This window comes from Hippocampus zosterae, chromosome 1 (assembly GCF_025434085.1).
Source record: "Hippocampus zosterae strain Florida chromosome 1, ASM2543408v3, whole genome shotgun sequence".
NCBI classification, from domain to species: Eukaryota; Metazoa; Chordata; class Actinopteri; order Syngnathiformes; family Syngnathidae; genus Hippocampus; species Hippocampus zosterae.
In genome coordinates this window covers 2,269,519-2,290,326 of record NC_067451.1, presented here as the reverse complement: position 1 = coordinate 2,290,326, position 20,808 = coordinate 2,269,519, and the positions used below count along the sequence as shown (strand labels likewise).

Below are 20,808 nucleotides of genomic sequence, written 5' to 3'. Positions count from 1 at the left end.
TTTTTGTTTCTTTTAGCAGGCTATCACTGTGCAGGCTCTGCTTGACAGATAGTGACGGAGCAGCTTCAGGGTTCTCATGTACTCCCGATTGAACTCTGGCTGCCCCATTCACTGCATCCTTTTGAGGGGTGCGGGGGAAGAGAACGGGATGACACAAAGCAAACGGTGGCTTTTCCAAACATCTGTTAGCCACGCCCAAGATGAACACTTGACAAATACAAAGCTCAAAAGTAGAAAATCTGTATAAATAGTCATTATGAAATTTTTATAAAAAAAAAAGATATGCCACCTGGTCACTGTGTACAAATAAACAAACACCAAACAGAAAGTGTGTGACAAGGCCTCATCCACGTTTTTTTTTTTTTTTTTTGTAGGTCATCAATTATTCACCGGATCCCGTTCCGTATTCCAAAAGGTTAAACTGTCAGGCAAGAGACAAATACACCCATGTGCAGTCTTAACTGGCACATACACCAAAAGTGCAAGAGCCGCGCTTCTTTGCGTATGTCCGCGAGGACATTTCAAGGTGCCGTTCTCTCCGGCTGTGACCGTTCTTTGCCCTCACTTCGCTTAGTTAAAAAAAAAAAAAAAAAGAAGGATGGTTGTGGCTTTGTTTTTTGTCTCCTCAATTCCACACCACTTCTAGCAGCTAGCAAGTAGGTCATCAGAAGGGGGGGAGGCCTTTCTCTCGCCACGGCAGGATAAAGCGGCAGAAGCGTGGAGTGGGGGCAATCAGCTAATGTCTTGCTGGCAGACCTGCGCGTCCGTGAGAAGGAGCCGCACTTTGCCTCGCAGGAAGTTGACGTGCACTTGGAGCAAGTCGGCCGCCGTGGACGCCCGCCATGTGCTCTCCAGGCTCGCCGGAGGCGTGTATTCCTGCCGTAAAGATGGAATTGTCACATGCGTGAATACATCTTCAAAAGGAAGCGCTTGTGAAAGAGGTTCAAAGCAAATGGGGGTGTACTTCAAAGCGAAATACAACTGAACTAAGATTCTTTTGTCCGACCCTGGAGAGCACCTGTGGGCCACATGTCGCAAACATTTTCTGGGAAGATGTCTGGTCCAAAGTTACTGGTGTCGATACCACTCCGTGTTTGGTGTTTGTCTAGCTTTGGTGTTTGTCACGTCCAAGCAGGCCTCCGAGGACCTTGTTTTGTTTGTTCCCTGGGGCGCAGTTACGCCTGGACCAAACTTTTCCCACAAAGGTCACGGTAGTCCAAAATGACTCAGTTAGATGAAGAAGGACCACAAAAAAAACAAAACTATAGATTTATGTAAATTAAAGCCCTGTTTCTAGAGCCTGGCATCGAGAATGAAACTGCTTTGAGGCAAACGGAGCCGTGGTTTGAAGAGCGGCATGTGTTCCAGTGCCCACAGACTTAATTTCATCGAAAAGGAGAACAATTTGGCTCTTGTTTTGAGGCACAAAAAAAGATCACTGTTTGGCAAAAATAAAAAAAATAAAAAAAAGGAAAGGCCACTGCACATTGATCTCTCGGATCCCTATTTGGACCAGGAATATTTAGATCAGGGCTCACCAACATGATGGATTTGAGAGAACAACTCAAGCTAGGTCCTTCATAAAATGTCATCTATAAATGACTGCTCGAAGCAAACATGGTCAAGCAGCGTTTAGCTGTGATGCTGCACGCAAATGGAATAAGCTTCGAACAGAAGTGAAGTCAGCCTCGGGGAGGGGGGGGGTTAAAAAATATGAATCCAGGTTAAAAAATATGCCCCCCCCCCGCTACCCCGCCATATCTACGATTCAGGTCCTTCAAAGAATTTTTCAAATCCTGTTTTCCAAAATCGTGTTCTTGCACTGTACCTTCGTTAAGTCATTTTTAGAGAGCTACTTTTCATTCCTTTATTTTGCTTTTAAATGTCTTAAACTCTTTTGTTTGTAAAGATGTTTACAGTTGTGCTTTGAATTATGCGAAGCAGATTGAGTTACCTTCCAGGTAGGTTTTTTTTAAATTTTAGTTTCATTTTCGTCTTTTAAATGTGGTTGGTTTTAAATCGTTTTTATAGTAGGTTTGTCAATTTTAGGTGTTTGAAAAATGCTTCATTTTAGTTTAGCTTTGATTTGTTTTAGTCATTATTATTTTGTTTTTTTTTAAGAGTTGGAATTTGTTGAGTGCAAGATAAAAATAAGTTCACTAAGTATTGTCTAACAAAGGAAAGTAACCTGTTGTTCTTTTTGAAGGACATGTTTCACTTTAATATTAGCTTTAGTTCCTGTAATGAACGCAAGATGTAGTTTCAATTCGTTTTTGTCAAGCATTTCTGATTTTATTTTATCAACAAAAATATGTTGTTTTTTTTCCCATTGGTCATTCTTTGCAGAGGATAAATAATATTCAACCCTAACAATATTCATTCATTCATCTTCCGAGCCGCTTGATCCTCACTCGGGTCGCGGGGGGTGCTGGAGCCTATCCCAGCCGTCTTCGGGCATTTGGCGGGGGACACCCTGAATCGGTTGCCAGCCAATCACAGAGCACACAGAAACGAACAACCATTCGCACTCACACTCACACTCACACGCGTCGGGACAATTTAGAGTGTTCAATCAGCCTGCCACGCATGTTTTTGGAATGTGGGAGGAAACCGGAGCACCCGGAGAAAACCCACGCAGGCCCGGGGAGAACATGCAAACTCCACACAGGGAGGCCGGAGCTGGAATCGAACCCGGTACCTCTGCACTGTGAAGCCGACGTGCTAACCACTGGACTACCGGGCCGCCACCCTAACAATAATATAACCTTAACAGTGCGTCGAAGGAGCGCGGGCGTGCCGACTCACCGGAATGTTGAGGCTGCGCAGCACGCCGTTGATGTTGCGCACGTTCTTCACCGAGTTGTCGATGTGGCCGTGCAGCGCCGCGTTGGTGACCGAGCTACGCAGCACGCCGAGGGCCTGATGCAGAAGCCACAGTCCGCACTGCACTTCCTGGGCTTTCTCCATGGCCTTGCTCAAAACACAAGTGACGCGCTAAGTACAGGTAAGCTACCGGCAGGATCTCGCAGCAAGAATGTCGATGGACGTCTCACATTTTTCCTCTCCCAGACGTTAAAGTCTACTCTGGTTTGGGGAATGCTGACGGACTGAGACAGGCTGCATCCATTCCGGCATGACTTCTAAGGAAACAAGCGCAGGAGTGACGAAATGGCGTGGCCGTGAAGCGTTTGCCGTATCACGATCCCCGCGGGCTCACCATGGCGACTTCGGCGTCTTGCGCTTCTTTGATGAAATGGTTCAGCACCCTCAGGTCGCAGATGGGCCCCAGCGGGGATGGCAGGCTTGGGCAGGTCCACTCCAACACCATCAACAGCAAGGCAAGTAGTCCTGGAACAAGTCGCTCCGTTAAGATGCTTCTGATGCGATTTGCGATTTCAACGTCACAATACCAGTGACCCCGAATTAGGATTCTGACATCATTGCTCTGTTTTTATTTTTCCTTTGACTTAACTCGAGGTAGCGAGTACGTTTACTCTCAAACGAAACATAATCTAAAGAGAACACACAAGCCAGATGTGGCTTTTTAGTCTGCTAGTTCCAATGCTATTGCCCATTCATAACTGATCAAACACACCCACAGTGTCGCAACGTGTAGATCACTGGTGTCAAAGTCAAGGCCCGAGGGACCAGATCTGGCCCGCCACATCATTTTATGTGGCCCGCGGAAGCAAATCAAACATTTCATGATACTCGCTGAAATCTGTACCAATATTTAATATTTTCATATTTAAGAAATAACAGACGTTGGACGCATTTTCTTGTTACCAAACCTCTTATTACACTATCTTAGACAATACTGTAGTTGAATAAACCATTAATAAGATAAGATAAGATATCCTTTATTCGCCCCACAATGGGGAAATGTACAGCCTCCAGCAGCAAGAATGTATGTAGAAAGGAGAAAGAGAAAAAAAACAACAAACATCTTTCAATTAAATACAATATGATCACAAATGGATAAAAATTATTATTATTATTGTTATTTTTTATTCATAATATCCATCCATCCATCCATCCATTTTCTGGACCGCTTAATCCTCACTAGGGTCACGGGGGGTGCTGGAGCCTATCCCAGCCGTCTTCGGTCAGTAGGCGGGGGACACCCTGGATCAGTTGCCAGCCAATCGCAGGGCACACAGAGACAAACAACCATCCACGCTCACACTCACACCTAGGGACAATTTAGAGTGTTCAATCAGCCTGCCATGCATGTTTTTGGAATGTGGGAGGAAACCGGAGCACCCGGAGAAAACCCACGCAGGCCCGTGGAGAACATGCAAACTCCGCACAGGGAGGCCGGAGCTGGAATCGAACCCGGTACCTCTGCACTGTGAAGCCGACGTGCTAACCACTGGACTACCGGGCCGCCCTTATTCATAATAATTTAATAATAATAATAATAATTTTTCATAAATAAATATTTTATTTATTAATCTTGAGTTTTCTTTTAATACGGTTTCACAGTCCTTATGTCCCCTCAAGGGAAGCAGTAATTACAATGTGGCCTGTGACAAAAAAATTGGTTTGACATCCCTTGTGTAGAGTGTCAAGATAATGTGCATTCGTCACAGACATACATTATTTATCCTCTGCAAAGAAAGGCACATATTAGTGCCGCATTGATGAGCTGAGAGGACTTGTGACATTGCAGTCAAACATCTGTTTTATGACGCCCTAGCAATTTTTCCCTCATGAAAATTCCAACAACCCCCCCCCAACCCCTGAATCAATTGTTCAGCCTGAGTTGGGGGTCGTTCATCTCTCGCTGTTTGCGCTCATGCTAAAAGAACTCGCGCGCACAACGCACACGGCGGCTGGACGATTGTGTTTACTCGAGGCCGGTTCACCGGGTGTGCTTGGCAAATGAGAGCAGGTCTCTTGTTGTCTTGTCATGTGGGCACGCCGCCTGGCCCTTGCGCACCTCGAGCTGAATGCACTCTTTCACTGCAGCCACAGTGTGACGCAGGGCGCGACGACATAGAGGATCATCAGATGAAGGCCAACTTTTACGGGCTTGCGGCGCAATTTGACTGGAGCTTGGTTCGTTTTTATTTCATTTTCACGTGTGGCTTTCAAATTCAGCAACTTTTAATTCATTTGCGTTTGGTCAGAATTGTTTGGTTGGAACACCCCCACCATTAAAAGCACGACAGCACTGAGGGCCACAGGTGCCTCACACCTCCCGGGAGTTGACCCGCATTCATCATTCGGTTTCTCAGGGCATTGTTCACAATGTAGCGCTCATCAGCATGGGATGTGACCAAAGGATGGCCACTTTGACATCTTTCTGTGATTCTTCCAGTCTCTGTGAATCGCTTTGGCAACCTGCTGATGATACTCTGTGACTCTCTAAGCCAGGGGTGTCCAAACTTTTTGCCAAGGGGGCCAGATTTTATGTGGTAAAATGTCGGGGGGCCGACCTTGGCTGACATTCTTTACATTGAACAACAATATTGTTCAGCAAATTTTAGTAAGCCAGTCTGTTTCACATTTCCATTTTTATTTTAATTTCAACAATCTTAAGAATTTCTTTTGGTTCATTTGAAACAGGAATTTGAAATATGACATATCAGTCAATATAAACACGGAGTGATGTCTTGTTAACTCGTGAGTGATGCCCTCTAGTGTCTAAATGCTATTACTCATTTAGCCACTAGAGGGAAGCAGTACTCTAGGAAACATCACTCACCAGTCTACGAGACCTCAGTCAATGCAACACGTGTTCCATTGCGCCCAACCTGCGGGCCAGACGGCACTGATTTTATGACAGGGGCCGAGGGCCGGATGAAATTCGACCGCGGGCCGCATTTGGCCCGCGGGCCGGACTTTGGACATGCCTGCTCTAAGCTCATAAGTCGTGTTTGAAGCATCGCAACGGCAATGCACTGATGATCCATTGTTGGGTGTCATCTTGCTCTCATGACGTCAAAGTGTGAACATTGTGACGAGGACGACCCTTTTAAACACCGGTTCTAATTGAATCGGGACATTTCTTGGTCAATTCAGGTTTATGCAAGTTCTGGACTGTTCAAGTGGACTTTCGGATTTACGGATGTTTTTACAATTGAGAAGCAGCTAATGATTTCCACTCCACAACTTTTTTTTTTTTGTGACAGTCATTCGACATCATTAGGTCGACCGTTTTGTGTCGTTTCATCTAATGACCTTGATTCAAACTCATCCAGGCATGTCTTTTATATGCCGTCTCATCCAGGCATGCCTTAGGGACAGATAAGGAGTTTTCCCACCAAATTGGAGGCGTGCAAATCTCTGAGCAGTGACTCAGATGGAAGGCGCCCAATCCGAGTCGTAATGATTGATGATTTCATTCGGAGGGCCGACAATTTCTCGAACGTATACTCTAGTGGCAGAGGTGTGTGCAAATCATTAGCCTCCTTCGCAAACAGAACGAGTGTGTGACTCCCCCGTGAGGATTAACTTTGACCTCTGCACCTCCGCCATTGCCTACGTGGGAATGCGTTATCACCTCGCGTGGCGGGAGAATTGAAAATGGCCGACGAGCCACGTCTGCCAACTAATCTATTTTAAATTCGAGCCGTGCACAAGTGGCTTCGAGCGGACGGTGGCAAGCGTCCCAGAGGCGCTGGGATGCGCACGTGAGGTTCCGACATTGCGGGTTTACCCACTCCAACGTAGCAGGAGGCTAAATGTGGGAGTGAGAAGAAGAGGAGATGCCATTTTGAGGAGCGTTTGCCTCCTGACCTCCTTCACCAAGGTTGGGCCGGCTTGTTGGTGTGACGCCACTGTCACCTTGGCCGAGCTGGAATCCAGAGGATAACCTCTGCACCCCCGAGTAGGTGATAACTTTGCTGGAATCTGCACAGTCAGTGTTCACATTACACGCAATTGACTCTTCATGCATTTGTAGGTTTTAAGTTTCGGGACCAAGGTGTTCCCACGAGAAAAGTGCAGGGGGCACGTGAATGAACCTTGAGGTACTCCAACCGCACCCCTATTTCTGACGGTGGCGTTTGTCGGATGAATGCTTCTTAAAAAGTTTTACAGCTTTTCACAAGTATAGTCCAATGCCATCGACTTTGCAGCGGCGGAATGTGCTGAGGTTGACGCATTTTCGGAATAATGTCACTTTGCACTTAAGTGTGTGCACATAGCCCCCCAACGCAGTAATTAGCCTCTTTCGATGCACGATGGTTTAGACCCGTCCTCCGGGTCCAAAATGGATCGGATCATTTCCGTGCCCAACCGGCATTCTTTTACATCCATTTCCAGTATCCACAGACAATATCATTTCCTTTGTTGTAGACCACTTTGCCAAAGAGAATTGGAATTATGAATTATCATTGAAAGAACAGCCTCCAGTCAATTGCTTGAAGATTTCTCCTTATCAGCCAGACGTAGTTGGTTATACTTAAGTGCCGGTTCGTTCTCCCCGCGGAGATGCCGACAAGAACGATTGTGAGGAACTCCAAATTGAAACTTTGCGCTGCTGCGTGGCTTTGGGTAAATGTGCAGTAAGAAACTGTCAGATTTATTCATGTTCCATATGCTGACTGTGAGAACGGCGTCATCTAAAGAGCATAATGACTTGTCACAAGTCATCGTGTTACCTGACCCTCGCAACTCTGGGACTTGGCTTTCCAGTAATTGGTTACATGCAGAAAGCTGAACGAATCTGTGGCTATTCAGCATTTGAACTGAATGTGTGCTGCAGTGCGTGCAGACGCAGTTTGCCCTCAGCCCTTCTGCTAAACTTGACTCGAGCTTTCAGAGCAGGAAAATGACCACGTAATCATAAATTCAAAAACGGATTGAAGTAGATTGGTTGCTTTTGTGTGCGCGCGCGCGCGTGGGACGGTGTTTCGAAGCACGAATGAGTGTCCAAAGCTATCAGCGACAATGTCAATAGCACCCCCCCCCCCCTCCTCCTTTGCGTAGACATGCTGGATCATGCTTCGTCAGCACCTGATCAGACAACGTGACGGGTCTCTTACCTCTACCGGTGTTCTGCAACATTCGCACACGGCTGCCTCATCTTTCACCAACATGCCAGCAAATGCGCATCAACGAAGCTTGCAGCGGCCAGCAAAGTCGCAACTCCCCCCCCTCCAAAAAAAAAAAAAATTTAAAAAGCTCCGTGGCGAGGAAGTCTGCCTGTGTAGTACAGAGAACGAGACCCCCTCCCTCCCCCAGCACACCGCGTTTGCATCACCGCTCGGCTCTGGCGAAAGCTTTTTATTTGCCTCACCACCCCCACCCCAGCAGCCACCCGCGCCCTCCCAAAGGCGCGAGCTGCGAAGGCGAGGACGCGCGCGTCTCCCCCCACCCCCCTCCAGCTCCCCCACCAGCAGAGCGTGGAAGGGCCACAAAAAAAAAAAAACAGTTCGATAACTCACCGGCAAAGTCCATGGCACCATCCGCATCGCTCGCACCGTCCGCGCGCTTCGGACCGTTAATTGGGAACGAGGGTCTTGGGGATGCACGCCGCTTATCCGGTAGGTGTTTCTAAAAAGTGATGCTTTTTATTTTGTCTGTAAATAATTAATGCCCAGGGGGGATACGGTTGCATTGTCCGCTTGGTGACAATCCCACTGCAGCCCCAAAAATGTTTTCTGTCATTGTTTGTCCCAACGAAAGGCTTTCTTTCGCTGTTTATAAAGAATGGCTCCCAAAAAGGTAAATAGTGGCTCGCTAACAAGGTGCTGAGACTTCCCATCCATTGTTTGGGTGCCTTCCATTTGCTGGGTGTTTTTGCACCTCCACCCCCCCCCCCCCCACACACACACACACAATTTATTTTTCAAATGACTCTTTGCGTCATAGAGAGATGACAGCTCATTTAAATTAGACAATACATTTCTGACGTTACGCTTTTTTTTCCTTTCTGTACCAAATTGATTTTCAGATTTTTTTTTCCAGGTTCACAAGGGTTGCAAAAAAATGTGTGCGCGAGCGTGTGTATATGTGTTTTTAAACATTAAATCGTATTGACCTTAATTGGATTTTTCTAATTCTAGATTATTCTACTGAATAAAAGGTTTTGTTTAGATATAAGATATAAGATATAAGAATACCTTTATTAGTCTCGCAATGGAGAAATTCCAGATTCACAGCAGCAAAGTTATGAAAGGAAGAAGTAGAACAACAAAAAAATAGGAGCTGCTGGAAAGGCAGCCACTCTCGCGGCGCCATTTTGAAGTCAAAATAACAAAAATAACACAAGACAACACATAGGACAGAGACATAGTTGACTTCATTTTACTTTGTCAAGTAGTTGTCAGCTGGATCCAGGTGAAATTTTCCAAATGGACTCTTCATCTACTTTAAACATATATTTGGATGCAGATGAATTGATTTTGTGCAGCCATTTGATGAGCTATAAAATTCAATTCAAGTCAAGTCAAAAGTATTTCTCGAGCACTTTCAAACAGCCATCGCTGCATACAAAGTGCTGTACATGGAGCGATTTAACATGCACAATAAACAGTAAGACAAATCGGTAATAAAGGCGGTAGAAAGCACCAAACAGTAAAATCAAGAAAATAAGTAAATTCATCATTTTTTTTTCCAAGGCAGTGGGCACCTGTGCACTTTAAACCAAAAAACTAAGTTCAGTTGGGCAATTTAGCAAAATATTTGAAGCTTTTCCACATTTCACAACCAAAAAAATGATTTTAATTTAATTGTACCTTGCATTTCTGCCACCAACTTAAAGGCATAAGTAAAACAACTCCGCAAATGGTTTTGGAGCGAACACCTTGCTTCATTTGCTCAACTCAACAGTATTTCTCGAGCACTTTCAAACAGCCATCGCTGCATACAAAGTACTGTACATGGAGCGATTTAACATGCACAATAAACAGTAAGACAAATCGGTAATAAAAGCGGTAGAAAGCACCAAACAGTAAAATCAAGAACAAATCTAAGTCATTTTGAATTGAATTGAGTACATTCATAATTTTCTTTTTCAAGGCAGTGGGCAGCTGTGCACTGTACACCAAAAAACTAAGTTCAGTTGGGCAATTTAAAAAAATATTTGAAGCGTTTCCACATTTTACAACCCAAAAAAAAATGATAGTTGACAAAACAAATTGTACCTTGCATTTCTGCCGCCAACTTAAAGGCATAAGTAAAACATTTGCGGAGAAATGGTTTAGGAGCGAACACCTTGCTTCATTTGCTCAAGTCAACAGTATTTCTCGAGCACTTTCAAACAGCCATCGCTGCATACAAAGCGCTGTACATGAAGCAATTAACATAAACAGCAAATCGGTCACAAAGACGGTAGAAAGCACAGAACAGCAAAACCAAATCTAAGTCAACAAAAATTGTTGCCATGAATATCAATAACTTTTCAAGTTGTTCCAACGTAAATCTATTTCACATCACTAGATAGACTCTTCAGTCTTCAATTGGGGTTTGCCGCATTGGAGGCCGCATGCGCTCAAGCCTCCTTGCGATTTTGTTTCTAGAACTCAAGTCCACTGTGAACCTGGAAAAGCAATTTTGCGCTTCAGGAAGAGGCAGGGATTCCGAGAATCTTGTCCACGGCGGCCTCGCGAGTGAGAGCGGGCAGTGTTTCTAAAATAGGCGAGACATGATATGGCTTCCTTGTGATATGAAAGACACAAATGGCCCCCGGACGCGCACAGGAGGCGAGATGGCTGTCATTGGCTGTTGGCTTCATTCGTGTTATGGAACCAGTCGAGCTAAACGGGGCTGGATCGATTGCATGAGAATCAAATGCACATGTCAGATCTATATGCCAATTTTAAACATCCTCGCCGTGACCCCGTGGAAGCTCGGCTATTAAAAGGCATCGATCCTTCCTGGAAGTTCCCTCCGTGTGGCCCTTACGATTGCTGTCATGCGGCGTAAGGGGAGGGGGAAAGAGCATGCCTGTATGTCATGCAATGTCACACGCTTCAGTGGCGCAAGTAGCCAACCATGACTTGTTGCCGTTCAGTTCATTCACAGAGTCAGTGGGGAATTATATACGGTCTCCACAATGCACGAGTTGACCTCGCCAAACACCCCGACGTTCACGTTTGATTGGCGCTCCGCTCACACACAGGTGCTCTTTTGAATATGTTGCCAACCTCGGTCGAACGCAGTTTAATTTAAGGAATCGCGTCTCGGCGCAATTCCAAAGCGGGAACTTAGACGCACGTGTACCTGCGCATGATGAATCGCAGCTTGAAAGCTCAACTGCCGCCAAGTTAAAGTGAAGGAGACAATGTTGACAGATTGTTGCCGTGTTTGCTCTCGCTGTTTGCTTTTGTCTGAGCCAGAACGGGAGCGTGGGGAGAGCGAGACAAGGTACGTGCTGCGAGCCATGCTTCATGATCAGAGGGCTCAGGGTGGAAGGTAACTCCAGGGGGTTTCAGTGTGTGCGTGGTTACATGCCTGTGTGTGTGTGTGTGTGTGTGTGTAGTCAAGGCCTGGCGTGGGAGCGTAGTCGTCATGACCCATCGGCATGCAAACATTGCATCGGTTGCATATAGGTTTGCCAAGGCTAAACCTCGCGGCTTTATGAGCGCATATAGAGGCAACGTCCGGCCCATTGCCGCCGTTTGTGTGCGTCTCCATTTCTCATCCACAGTTTGTGGGCTCGTGGCCAGCCAGGTCTCCTCCTCTGGCGCGACACAAGACAGGAAGCTGACATAAAAGAATGGAGGGGGCGTGGGGCTATTAGGTACACCGGAGCCGAGGTGGGAGCCACCGACTGGGGGGGCCGGAATTCCTTGTTTCGGCTTGTAGGCGGCCACGGTGACAGGAATACGGTGACCTTGCTGTGATCCCGTGTCACTGACAAAATGTTACTGGGTGGGGGGGGGGGGGCATTATAGGACAGGAACCAGATCGTTGTGATTTCCCTCAGAATATGGCCGTACACTATTTGGAATCTCGCACTATCTATCATATACAGTCGTGTCCTATATAATGAGTTGGTCAAGTACTGCCAAACGTGGAATGAGCATCTGCTGTCCCCTGTGTAGTGTCGTCAATGTAAGCCAAAATGCATCCTGAGAAGCGGTGAACTACTCATGGTCACTCGAGGTTCGACTGACTAGTCGATTGCAACATGAAGTTGACTCATCGCCGATGCGGATTTGGAGCTGGGAGTCGCGGCTTGGAGTTTGAAGCGGATTATGTGGGACAGGAGAAGTGAACTAATCTCTTTTCGTCAATGGACGCTACAGCTTCGTGTTTGCTTTCAAAACGTTGCTTGTAGCAGACGTGTGCACATTTTTCAGCATGATGTCTCTGATCCACTGGTGAAAGGACACTTTGATCCTCTCCTCTTTCATCTAGAACTGCTTCAGACAACAAAGTGTATGCAGAAAATTGGTGAAGATTGAACGACTGTCTGTGTCCTATGTGTTGTCTTATGTTTTTTTTTGTTATTTTGACTTCAAAATGGCGCCGCGAGAGTGGCTGCCTTTCCAGCAGCTCCTATTTTTTTGTTGTTCTACTTCTTCCTTTCATAACTTTGCTGCTGTGAATCTGGAATTTCTCCATTGCGAGACTAATAAAGGTATTCTCTTATTCTCTATCACTGGTTTTGGGCACGTTGTTTTACTGTTAGTCAATTTTTGTTGTTTCAATGGCACTTTGTCAAATTGCATCTTTACATGACACCGGTTCATGATGCGACAGAGGTTGGGAGTCACTGACACCATTGATAAATCACCTATGACTTGGCTTTCATCACATTAGTGGCATCTGTAAAAAAATAAAATAAAATAATAATAATAATAATAATGGCGGCCCGGTAGTCCAGTGGTTAGCACGTGGGCTTCACAGTGCAGAGGTACCGGGTTCGATTCCAGCTCCGGCCTCCCTGTGTGGAGTTTGCATGTTCTCCCCGGGCCTGCGTGGGTTTTCTCCGGGTGCTCCGGTTTCCTCCCACATTCCAAAAACATGCGTGGCAGGCTGATTGAACGCTCTAAATTGTCCCTAGGTGTGAGTGCGAATGGTTGTTTGTCTCTGTGTGCCCTGCGATTGGCTGGCAACCGATTCAGGGTGTCCCCCGCCTACTGCCCGGAGACGGCTGGGATGGGCTCCAGCACCCCCCGCGACCCTAGTGAGGATCAAGCAGTACGGAAGATGAATGAATGAATGAATGAATAATAATAATCTCCAGTCCTGCAGCCCTTAATGCTCACGAGAAAAAACATTGATGCTTTGCACAATACAGAAAAAAAAAACACATCAGAACACAGATACACATATAATGCAGCCTAGTCGACTTGAGCCTGAAGTCGACTAGTCACTAATCACTTGTTTTTATCATCTTGTCTTTCTATTCAACAATTTTGGTTGTTTCTGTGATGGTACGTCAAAACGTGTCTATACGTGACACCGGTTCATGGTGCTATAAAGGTTTGGGGGTCACAGATACCATTGACCAATCTACTTTGACTCGGCTTTCATCACATCAGTGGCGACGGTTAAAAAAAAAATCATCAGCTGTGCAACAGTTAATGGTCATTGGAAAAACATTGATGCTTTGCATGATACAGAAAAAGAAGCACGTTGTAAGACGGTTACACGCATAGTGCAGCCTAGTCGACTTGAGCTTGAAGTCGACTAGTCACTAACCACTTGTTTTTCGTCTTCCTATTAGTCAATTTTTGTTGCTTGAATGCCAATCTGTCAAAGGTTGAGGGTCACTAACACCATTGACTTTGATTCTTCGACTTGGCTTTCATCACATCGGTGCCGACAGCAAAAAAAAATAATAATTTGTCTAATCATAGTCTTAATGCTCAGTGAACAAAAAATGGGGTGTTTTTTATTCCAGTTTGAAAAATATACTTGTCTTAACCTGATATCATGTCATTATCCATTTATTTGTTCAATAGTTTTTACGGGAAACCCACCAGCTGACATTGATCCGGTATGTTGTAATTTTGCAACAACAATGATGTAATTAGAGGCGCCTGAGTAGTGTTCCAAAACATCCTTGGCATCCATGCGACAGACAAATTAGAGAAGCTGCACTTCCTAGTGGTGGAAGTTTGTCAGATGTCGCACGTTTTCCTTTCTCAAGTTTTCTTATAAACACGCGAGCCGTGGCCTGTATTCGTCACTTCTCTGGAGTGGCTATTGACAAAGTATGGCGCTGAGGTCCAACTCCTGTTTACACATTATGACAAAATTCCGATCTCCATGGTTGGCCCGCAGCACCAAACAACAAACAAAACACAGCTTAATGTCCAAGCGGAAGGCAATCATGACACTGATTGACTTGCATCCTTGTTATGACCAATTCAAAACAGCCCTGTGTCACAAAATAACAACAAAAATGTACTTTTTACTTATTATTTGTATAAATTACTGCTTGATACGTAATACGTCAACTGTGAATGCATCATCTCAGTCACGTTTACACAGCGTGAAGTAAATCCTAACAGCTAAGTAGCACCACAGATTGATTTCATTCTTTCTGGGAGTTGAATGCCAACAGGCCGTTTTACAGTTTACTATTCGGATTACACCATTTAATGCTCAGTTTTATTTTTCATCCAGAAAGACTTTCGAAAATCAGAGTGGCGTTAAGACAGTGCCATGTGGGGTGCCCATTTCGTGGTGGCAGCTCTCCTCTCCAAACAGGACATAAGTAGATGCAGTAAAATGAATAAAAACACATGATTGTAATATTTAACAGTATAAACTCTGCTCTTAATTTGTGTCATAATATAAAAGTAGACTTTTCATGCTCTCATCTTTCAGGAAACAATGCGGCAGGTGGTCCATGAGTCAGTTCCTCATGCATGAACCCATGCATGGTAATGAACTCAGGTGCAGAGGGGCCTCTGCACTGGCCTCTAGGTACACTGCTCCCCACTACTGGAACTATGGACAACTGCCAGGAAAGCTGCAAGCACCTATACAAGAGAACTTCGAGATACAAATGTGTTTTTTTATTTTAATTTCAAAGTCATTGCAGTTGGAGGATTGTGGTTGTGCATTTTTTGGTAACATTTAGTAAAAACATTATCTTTTTAAGGCAATATCGGGCATAAACAGAAGAATAATAGCCAATAATTATTAGTTTTCAAACAATCAGTTACATTTTAAACTAAGATTACACACTCGTCTAACTTTTTTGTAAATATATAGACAAATTGTTGGCAGACTCCAAATAAACAAATAAATCTTTTTACCTTTTTTGTTATCGCCAAATTTGTAAGTCTCAATGTAACAGTCCATCTGAAAAAAGATTCAAACATGTAGTAAACTTTTTTTAAATGTGATTTTTTTTGTTCTATTTGTACGTCATAGGTAGGAACAAATATCCGCCGCAACTTCGCTGCAATCACACGAAAGAATAATATAGTTACACCAAAACAGGAAGTCTATGTGAAGCGAGTCGTCTTCTACTTAGAGACTAGAGCAAAACACAAAACATGACTTTTAAACATGGACCAAAGCGATCTCGATTCGGCAGGCGAGATGGTGATCGATTGGGGTGGAAGCGCCATTGGAAATGTAAATGCTATGACGAAGGTGTCAACTCTTTTGACGAACGTCCATACTGGTCTGCCGCCCCCTGTTGCAGATCCTCTGCAAACGAGCCTCGTCAAAGGGGACTACCACTACTACCATTACGGCTGCGATGGACAAGATGACAGAGGCTGGGGGTGTGGATACCGCACCATACAGACTATGGCTTCCTGGCTGGGATATAATGTGAAACCTCGAATCGAAAACAAACCTCCACCGAGCATTCCAGAGATCCAACAAGCCTTAGTGTCCATGATGGACAAACCGAGCTCATTTCTGGGTTCTAATGAGTGGATTGGGACATTTGAAGCCTCTCTGGTGCTCTCTTATTTTTATGATGTTCCCTGTAAGTTGCTGCATATCAGAAGTGGAGGAGAGTTGGAGCAGAACGCCGTAGAAGAGCTGCATCAGCACTTTGGGAAACGCGGATGTCCTGTCATGATGGGTGGGGAAAGGGACAACTCGTCAAAAGGGGTTTTCGGGGTGTGCACCGGGGCCGCTGGGAGCTACCTGCTAATCGTGGACCCCCACTACTATGGAGGTCAGTTGGAGAGCGGAGAGGCACAAAGGCGAGGCTGGGCATCGTGGAAAAGATTGGCGTCTTTCAATCAGTCTTCTTTTTATAATCTGTGTTTACCTCAGACTGACAGAAACCACACCTGAACTCGTAAAATGGACATTGTGTGCTGCTCGTGATCAATGAAGTAAACGTATGTTATCAAAGTTTTGTTTAGCTCATTTGTTTCTTTCAAACTTAGGGTACTAAAAATCCAAAATTGACATTGAGAAAAGTGTCACAATCTACATTGAATCCCAAAATAAACGCAAGAGTTGTTTTTCAAACAACTGTTTGTTTTTACTTAATTCGGTTATCCAGTCTGTGCAAAATAGCTTTTTACGAAGCATATAGTTAAATTAGTTGCTACAGGACGAACCTTTTCAGTAAAGGCTGGTAAATCTAGTAGCAAAAGTGCTGAATGGGCCTCTTTGATTTTTTTTCACGGCAGATTTCGCAATATATTCTGCAAATCGTACGGTAGTTGCCTATATGTGCGATCTCTGAAGCAGAAGTTTTATTGACTCATTTGTACTGAACTTCATTCCGTGGTTGTTCAACAGTCCCCTCTGTTGAACAAAAACCGCTACTACAGGACTAGGATGATCTGAAGTTTCGTGGTTTAGTACTGTATTAAAGTTTCACGCTTTAACATGCCATGTTATCACGTTCAAACATGACAAGTTTGAGTTTGACTTCCGCGTATGGCAAAACCAAAGGTATTATTTCCGGTACAGGTCGTTGGCGGTGTTCTTTTTGTGAATGATGTGGATTTAAGACATTTTGATGCCAATTAAAGTTTTAATTTTAGATTTATTGACTCTGTGCCTTTTGAGGATCGACGGGGAGCCGGAATTATGCTGCATTCGGGGAAGGTAGGAAGTCGACCTTTCCGACCTCCGACAAGTGAAGTGCGCTCGAACGCCCCTTTGAACTGGGAGGTCCGAGTTCCGGAGTCGGTAAAAAAAGGATACCAACTTCACCCACCAGCTTCCATCCGATGTCACTTGACAATGGCGCACCTTCATTGAGACACGGACCGTGAATAGCAAAACATAATTTGTACGATTCTAAATGTTCGTATTTATTTATCCATCCATTACCCAAGCTGCTTAATTTATACATTGATTGAGTTAACTCCACGTAACATAAGATGCCGTCATCTCGCAGCCATAAGTAATTTGGAGGCATGTAAGGAAATTAGGAAGAGAATTTACTCGAGGCCAGAATGTGCTGTGATGAAACAGAACAATTTGTCGGAATCGGCCATCTTTGTTATTTAAATTCACCTCGAACGCTTTGAGTTTGAAACTGGGACAATCCGAGTGGGATTAATAAACCCCACTTCCTACTTTCCGCGAATGCAGCATAAATGCGTCGCCCCTACAAATATGGCAGCTACTTGGGCACGTCGGTTAGCTGCGTTAGCGTTACGAGTCTGTATACCCGTGATTAAAACGTGAAATTAATCCCTTCAACCCTGATATTGAACTTTTTGTCTGGTGCAGCTACGAAAGACTTGTGCGGAACCAACATTCTGACTCAGAATAGTCTTTTTTTACGCAAGCATTTGAGTACAGACTCGAGTTTGGAGTACAGTACTTTGGCCAGCTCCGATTGGCTCGCCGCTGTAGTATGCAGTCACGTGGTATCACACGGACGGCCATGTTTCAGAAACACAAACAAGACTAGCAGGCAACACACACACACACGCACACACTGATGCGACCGTTGGAGGAAGGCAAGGAAGAACAAAAATACGACATCGGCCACGGAGCACAGCTTCCCGGGAGTACCATCGTGTCGAACGAACGCGTTGACGAGTGTTCGGAGAGCGACGCGTGCATTAAATCGGCTGTAGGCGACGCAGCCTGGCTGGTGCTTGCGATTGGAAACAAGTGAAGGTAAGCTTAGCCGCGCTTGCGGAGCTCCTGGTTCCTCATCGCGACCTAGCTGCCTCGCTTTAGCAGCCGTGCTAACATGGCGTCGCCGCGGTTGACTTTTGGGACTCCCCGCGCTTGCTCGCTCTCTTTCGCTCGCTGTCTTTCTCTCGCTTTCTCTCCCTCTCTTTTTCTGCTTTCTCGCCTTCGCCGTGGACTTTGAAAGCGAGCGCTGGCCGTTGGTAAGCAGGCCCGCAGGAGCCCCACACTCAGCCCCCCTTCCGCCATCATAGCTGCTTGTGTCATTTGAACCTCCGAGGCCTCGGCCATCGACACCGAATTTCGACGCTACTAGCTGCGGACACCGCACAATTTGGATCATGGTGCGACAACCCCCCTCAATCTGTGCCATTTATTCTTTCAAGCAACAACCCGGCGCGGTACTAATTTCATACCACCAAACAATGTGGATTGCGTGAGTCAGCGCGACGTCTTTGCTGTTTATTTTGCCACCAGTTCACATTGAAGGTGCACCAGGGAGTGAAATCGGGTTTTATAAGCGCCGTGTTTTGAAGTCAAAGTGCTTTGCAGAGAACACGATCAAATCCAAATGTGATCGAAAAGACGGCGAGCTCGGAGAGCTACTCGAAATCTTTGAAATAGCTTGGAGCTCTGCAGTAGTGGAAACTTGGTGCTCGCAAAGTCACTGCATCAATTAATGCAATTCATTATCTAATTACTCAACATCAAATTTGATCATCCTTTTGAGAGTGTATAATTGGCCCAAATACTCGCCATGTATTTTCTAATCCCCGTCGTCCTCAGTAAAAGCACATCTGCCCACCCAAACAAAAAACCCAAGTCGTGTTTTTGAGAAAACTTGTTCATGCTCTCTGCTCTTTTTTTTTAAACAACCCCTAGGTACTAGTAAACATCTAACCCAGAGTAAAAGTGCCTTATTGTGTACTCATTGTCCGACCAAATCGATACACATCCAAATAACGTATTTTCTCAAATTACCTTTTCATAATATTAGTATGTGTTATTATTAATACTTGATCATACTCATTTGCAGACTCTGATCATGTTTACCTTTTGAAGTAATAATTTCTACAACATGTCTAGAAAGTCACAATGTCCTAATCACTTTAGAGCTATTTTTGGAACAGAGCCAAGGGGGCTGATCATGTGTGGTGCCCATGAGAACCACGTTGGTGACCCCTGATGTAAACAATCACAGTTAACATTTCCTTTTTTAAAATTATGCCATCGTTATATACCCGCTTCAGTGTTTTTTTTTAAAGAATATTATTCACAGGATTTTACAGTAGGTCCCCAATGCATTCTCTTGTAATGCCACTGCACTGAAAGTTTGATGAACGGACATATTTCAATTTAGAATCAATTTGATATTTTTCACAAACTGATAGTCAGTCTTTGGGTCATTCGTTCTGTCCAATTATTATCTAATCCAAAGTGTAACTAGGGAACTTACCCCATACAGTGTTGAATAAATTCATAAAATGCGTTTGGGGATACTCCAGTCACATTATACAACCACAATAATAAATCACTTCAAGGGGGCATAGTCCTGTGAAGTGTGTTCTCAATGTCAACAACGATAATAAAACAGGACTGCTCCGCAATTGAATTGAAATTGAATCTGCAACTCTCGTACAATTGTGTAACCACGCCACATGATTGGATGATTTAAAGTAGTTGTGTGCAAAAACGTGTCAAGAATTAAAGACAATGGAGCCGACTCGATGTTTGTTTTGTTACTGTGACGTTGTTTTTAAGAGAAGTAGCTGCGCCGCAGCGGGTTTCTCTCAACCTTGAAAGAGAAGTCTGAGGTTTCTGATTCTTGGCGCTTGCCTGGAAATAGTTTGCTGTCCCATTCTTTTTTTTTTTTTTTTTTTGAAAGGAAATGTTCGTGTGTATTTTCCCCCAACCTGTGTGATGTGATGCATTAACTGCTGGCTTCCACTTTGCCGTTTTAAAAATTGGACACCGCTGCTGTACATTAAAAAAAAAAAGTGATGCATCAGGGTGTGTTCATCAGTTATTTGTTTTCTTTGATGTCTATTCCAGTGGCACAGAGGAAAGGAGGACAGGAAGTCAAGGCGTTACCTGGACGGTCGTCTCCGCCAATCCACATTTTAGTCGGAGCGAGCGAGAAAGACGCCAAGCAAAGGGAAAGGAAAGGAGGGCGAGCACGGAGAAGAGGAGTGAGGGTCGCGTCTGCTCTCAGCAGCTGTTCCGGCAGCCCTTTTTTTCCTTTTTTTTTTTTTTTTGAGGCGGCTGTGACTTTTTAACTTTTTTTTTTTTTTTGGATGAAGTGGTTCAGGTTCTGAGTTTAAATGTGAGATCTAACTGCTGTAAAAACAAAACAAAAAAGATCGAGCGAGCGCAAGGGAGCAAGTGAGATACTTGCAATTCCTCTTTTTTTTGTTCCATTGATAATTTCCAAAGTTCCTTTTTCTTTCAATGTTGTGCAACCTTCGCGGTCTCTGAGTAGCAGGAGCTTCCATTCTCCAATCTGTCGTCAAAGCCCTCCCGAAGCGAGCACGGACTGATAACCTGGTACCCCTCAAACACATACAACTGGCAGCTATTCTTGTGGATGTGTATTTTTTGAGGTGTGTTGGGGGGGGAGGGGACACCGTGTGACCACAGCTTAAGCACCACTCAGCCTTCTAGTCACCCAAGCCTAACTAAACCCAGCCAGCTCCAGCCTGGTCCAGCTCAGTCCGGCCTGCTCCTATATCTCTGGAACGGGGTACGCCCACTTCTACACGCGGCTTAAAAATCTGTCAACAATAACGACGTATCACGCTAAAGAATGCGTTTGCTTCCCAG

The 20,808-nt window shown here is 44.8% G+C and overlaps 2 protein-coding genes across 7 annotated transcripts; one reads left to right on the top strand and one right to left on the bottom strand.

The window, feature by feature from the left end:
- Positions 1-127: 127 nt before the first annotated feature.
- epoa (erythropoietin a) lies at positions 128-8,424 on the bottom strand. Of its 3 annotated transcripts, none has more exons than XM_052068436.1 (5): positions 8,397-8,424; positions 3,218-3,348; positions 3,054-3,140; positions 2,806-2,970; positions 128-876 (listed from the first exon to the last, which is right to left on the bottom strand). In XM_052068436.1, exons 1-5 carry the CDS (start codon positions 8,407-8,409, stop codon positions 733-735), a joined length of 540 nt encoding a protein of 179 aa, XP_051924396.1. In that variant the 5' UTR covers positions 8,410-8,424; the 3' UTR covers positions 128-732. The 3 variants fall into 3 exon arrangements, with proteins under 3 accessions (XP_051924396.1, XP_051924387.1, XP_051924405.1); XM_052068427.1 differs by lacking the exon at positions 8,397-8,424 and adding an exon at positions 7,995-8,209; XM_052068445.1 differs by lacking the exons at positions 128-876; positions 8,397-8,424 and adding exons at positions 2,366-2,388; positions 7,995-8,211 and having other exon boundaries at positions 2,772-2,970.
- ufsp1 (UFM1-specific peptidase 1 (non-functional)) lies at positions 6,342-16,879 on the top strand. 4 transcript variants are annotated; one of them, XM_052068254.1, is made up of 3 exons: positions 6,342-6,835; positions 14,740-14,838; positions 15,569-16,879. In XM_052068254.1, the coding sequence occupies exons 2-3, from the start codon at positions 14,781-14,783 to the stop codon at positions 16,174-16,176; spliced, it is 666 nt and encodes a 221-aa protein (XP_051924214.1). In that variant the 5' UTR covers positions 6,342-6,835; positions 14,740-14,780; the 3' UTR covers positions 16,177-16,879. The 4 variants fall into 4 exon arrangements, with proteins under 4 accessions (XP_051924214.1, XP_051924198.1, XP_051924223.1 ...); XM_052068263.1 differs by lacking the exon at positions 6,342-6,835 and adding an exon at positions 8,392-8,495; XM_052068238.1 differs by lacking the exons at positions 6,342-6,835; positions 14,740-14,838 and adding an exon at positions 8,382-8,495.
- The last annotated feature ends 3,929 nt before the right edge of the window (positions 16,880-20,808 follow it).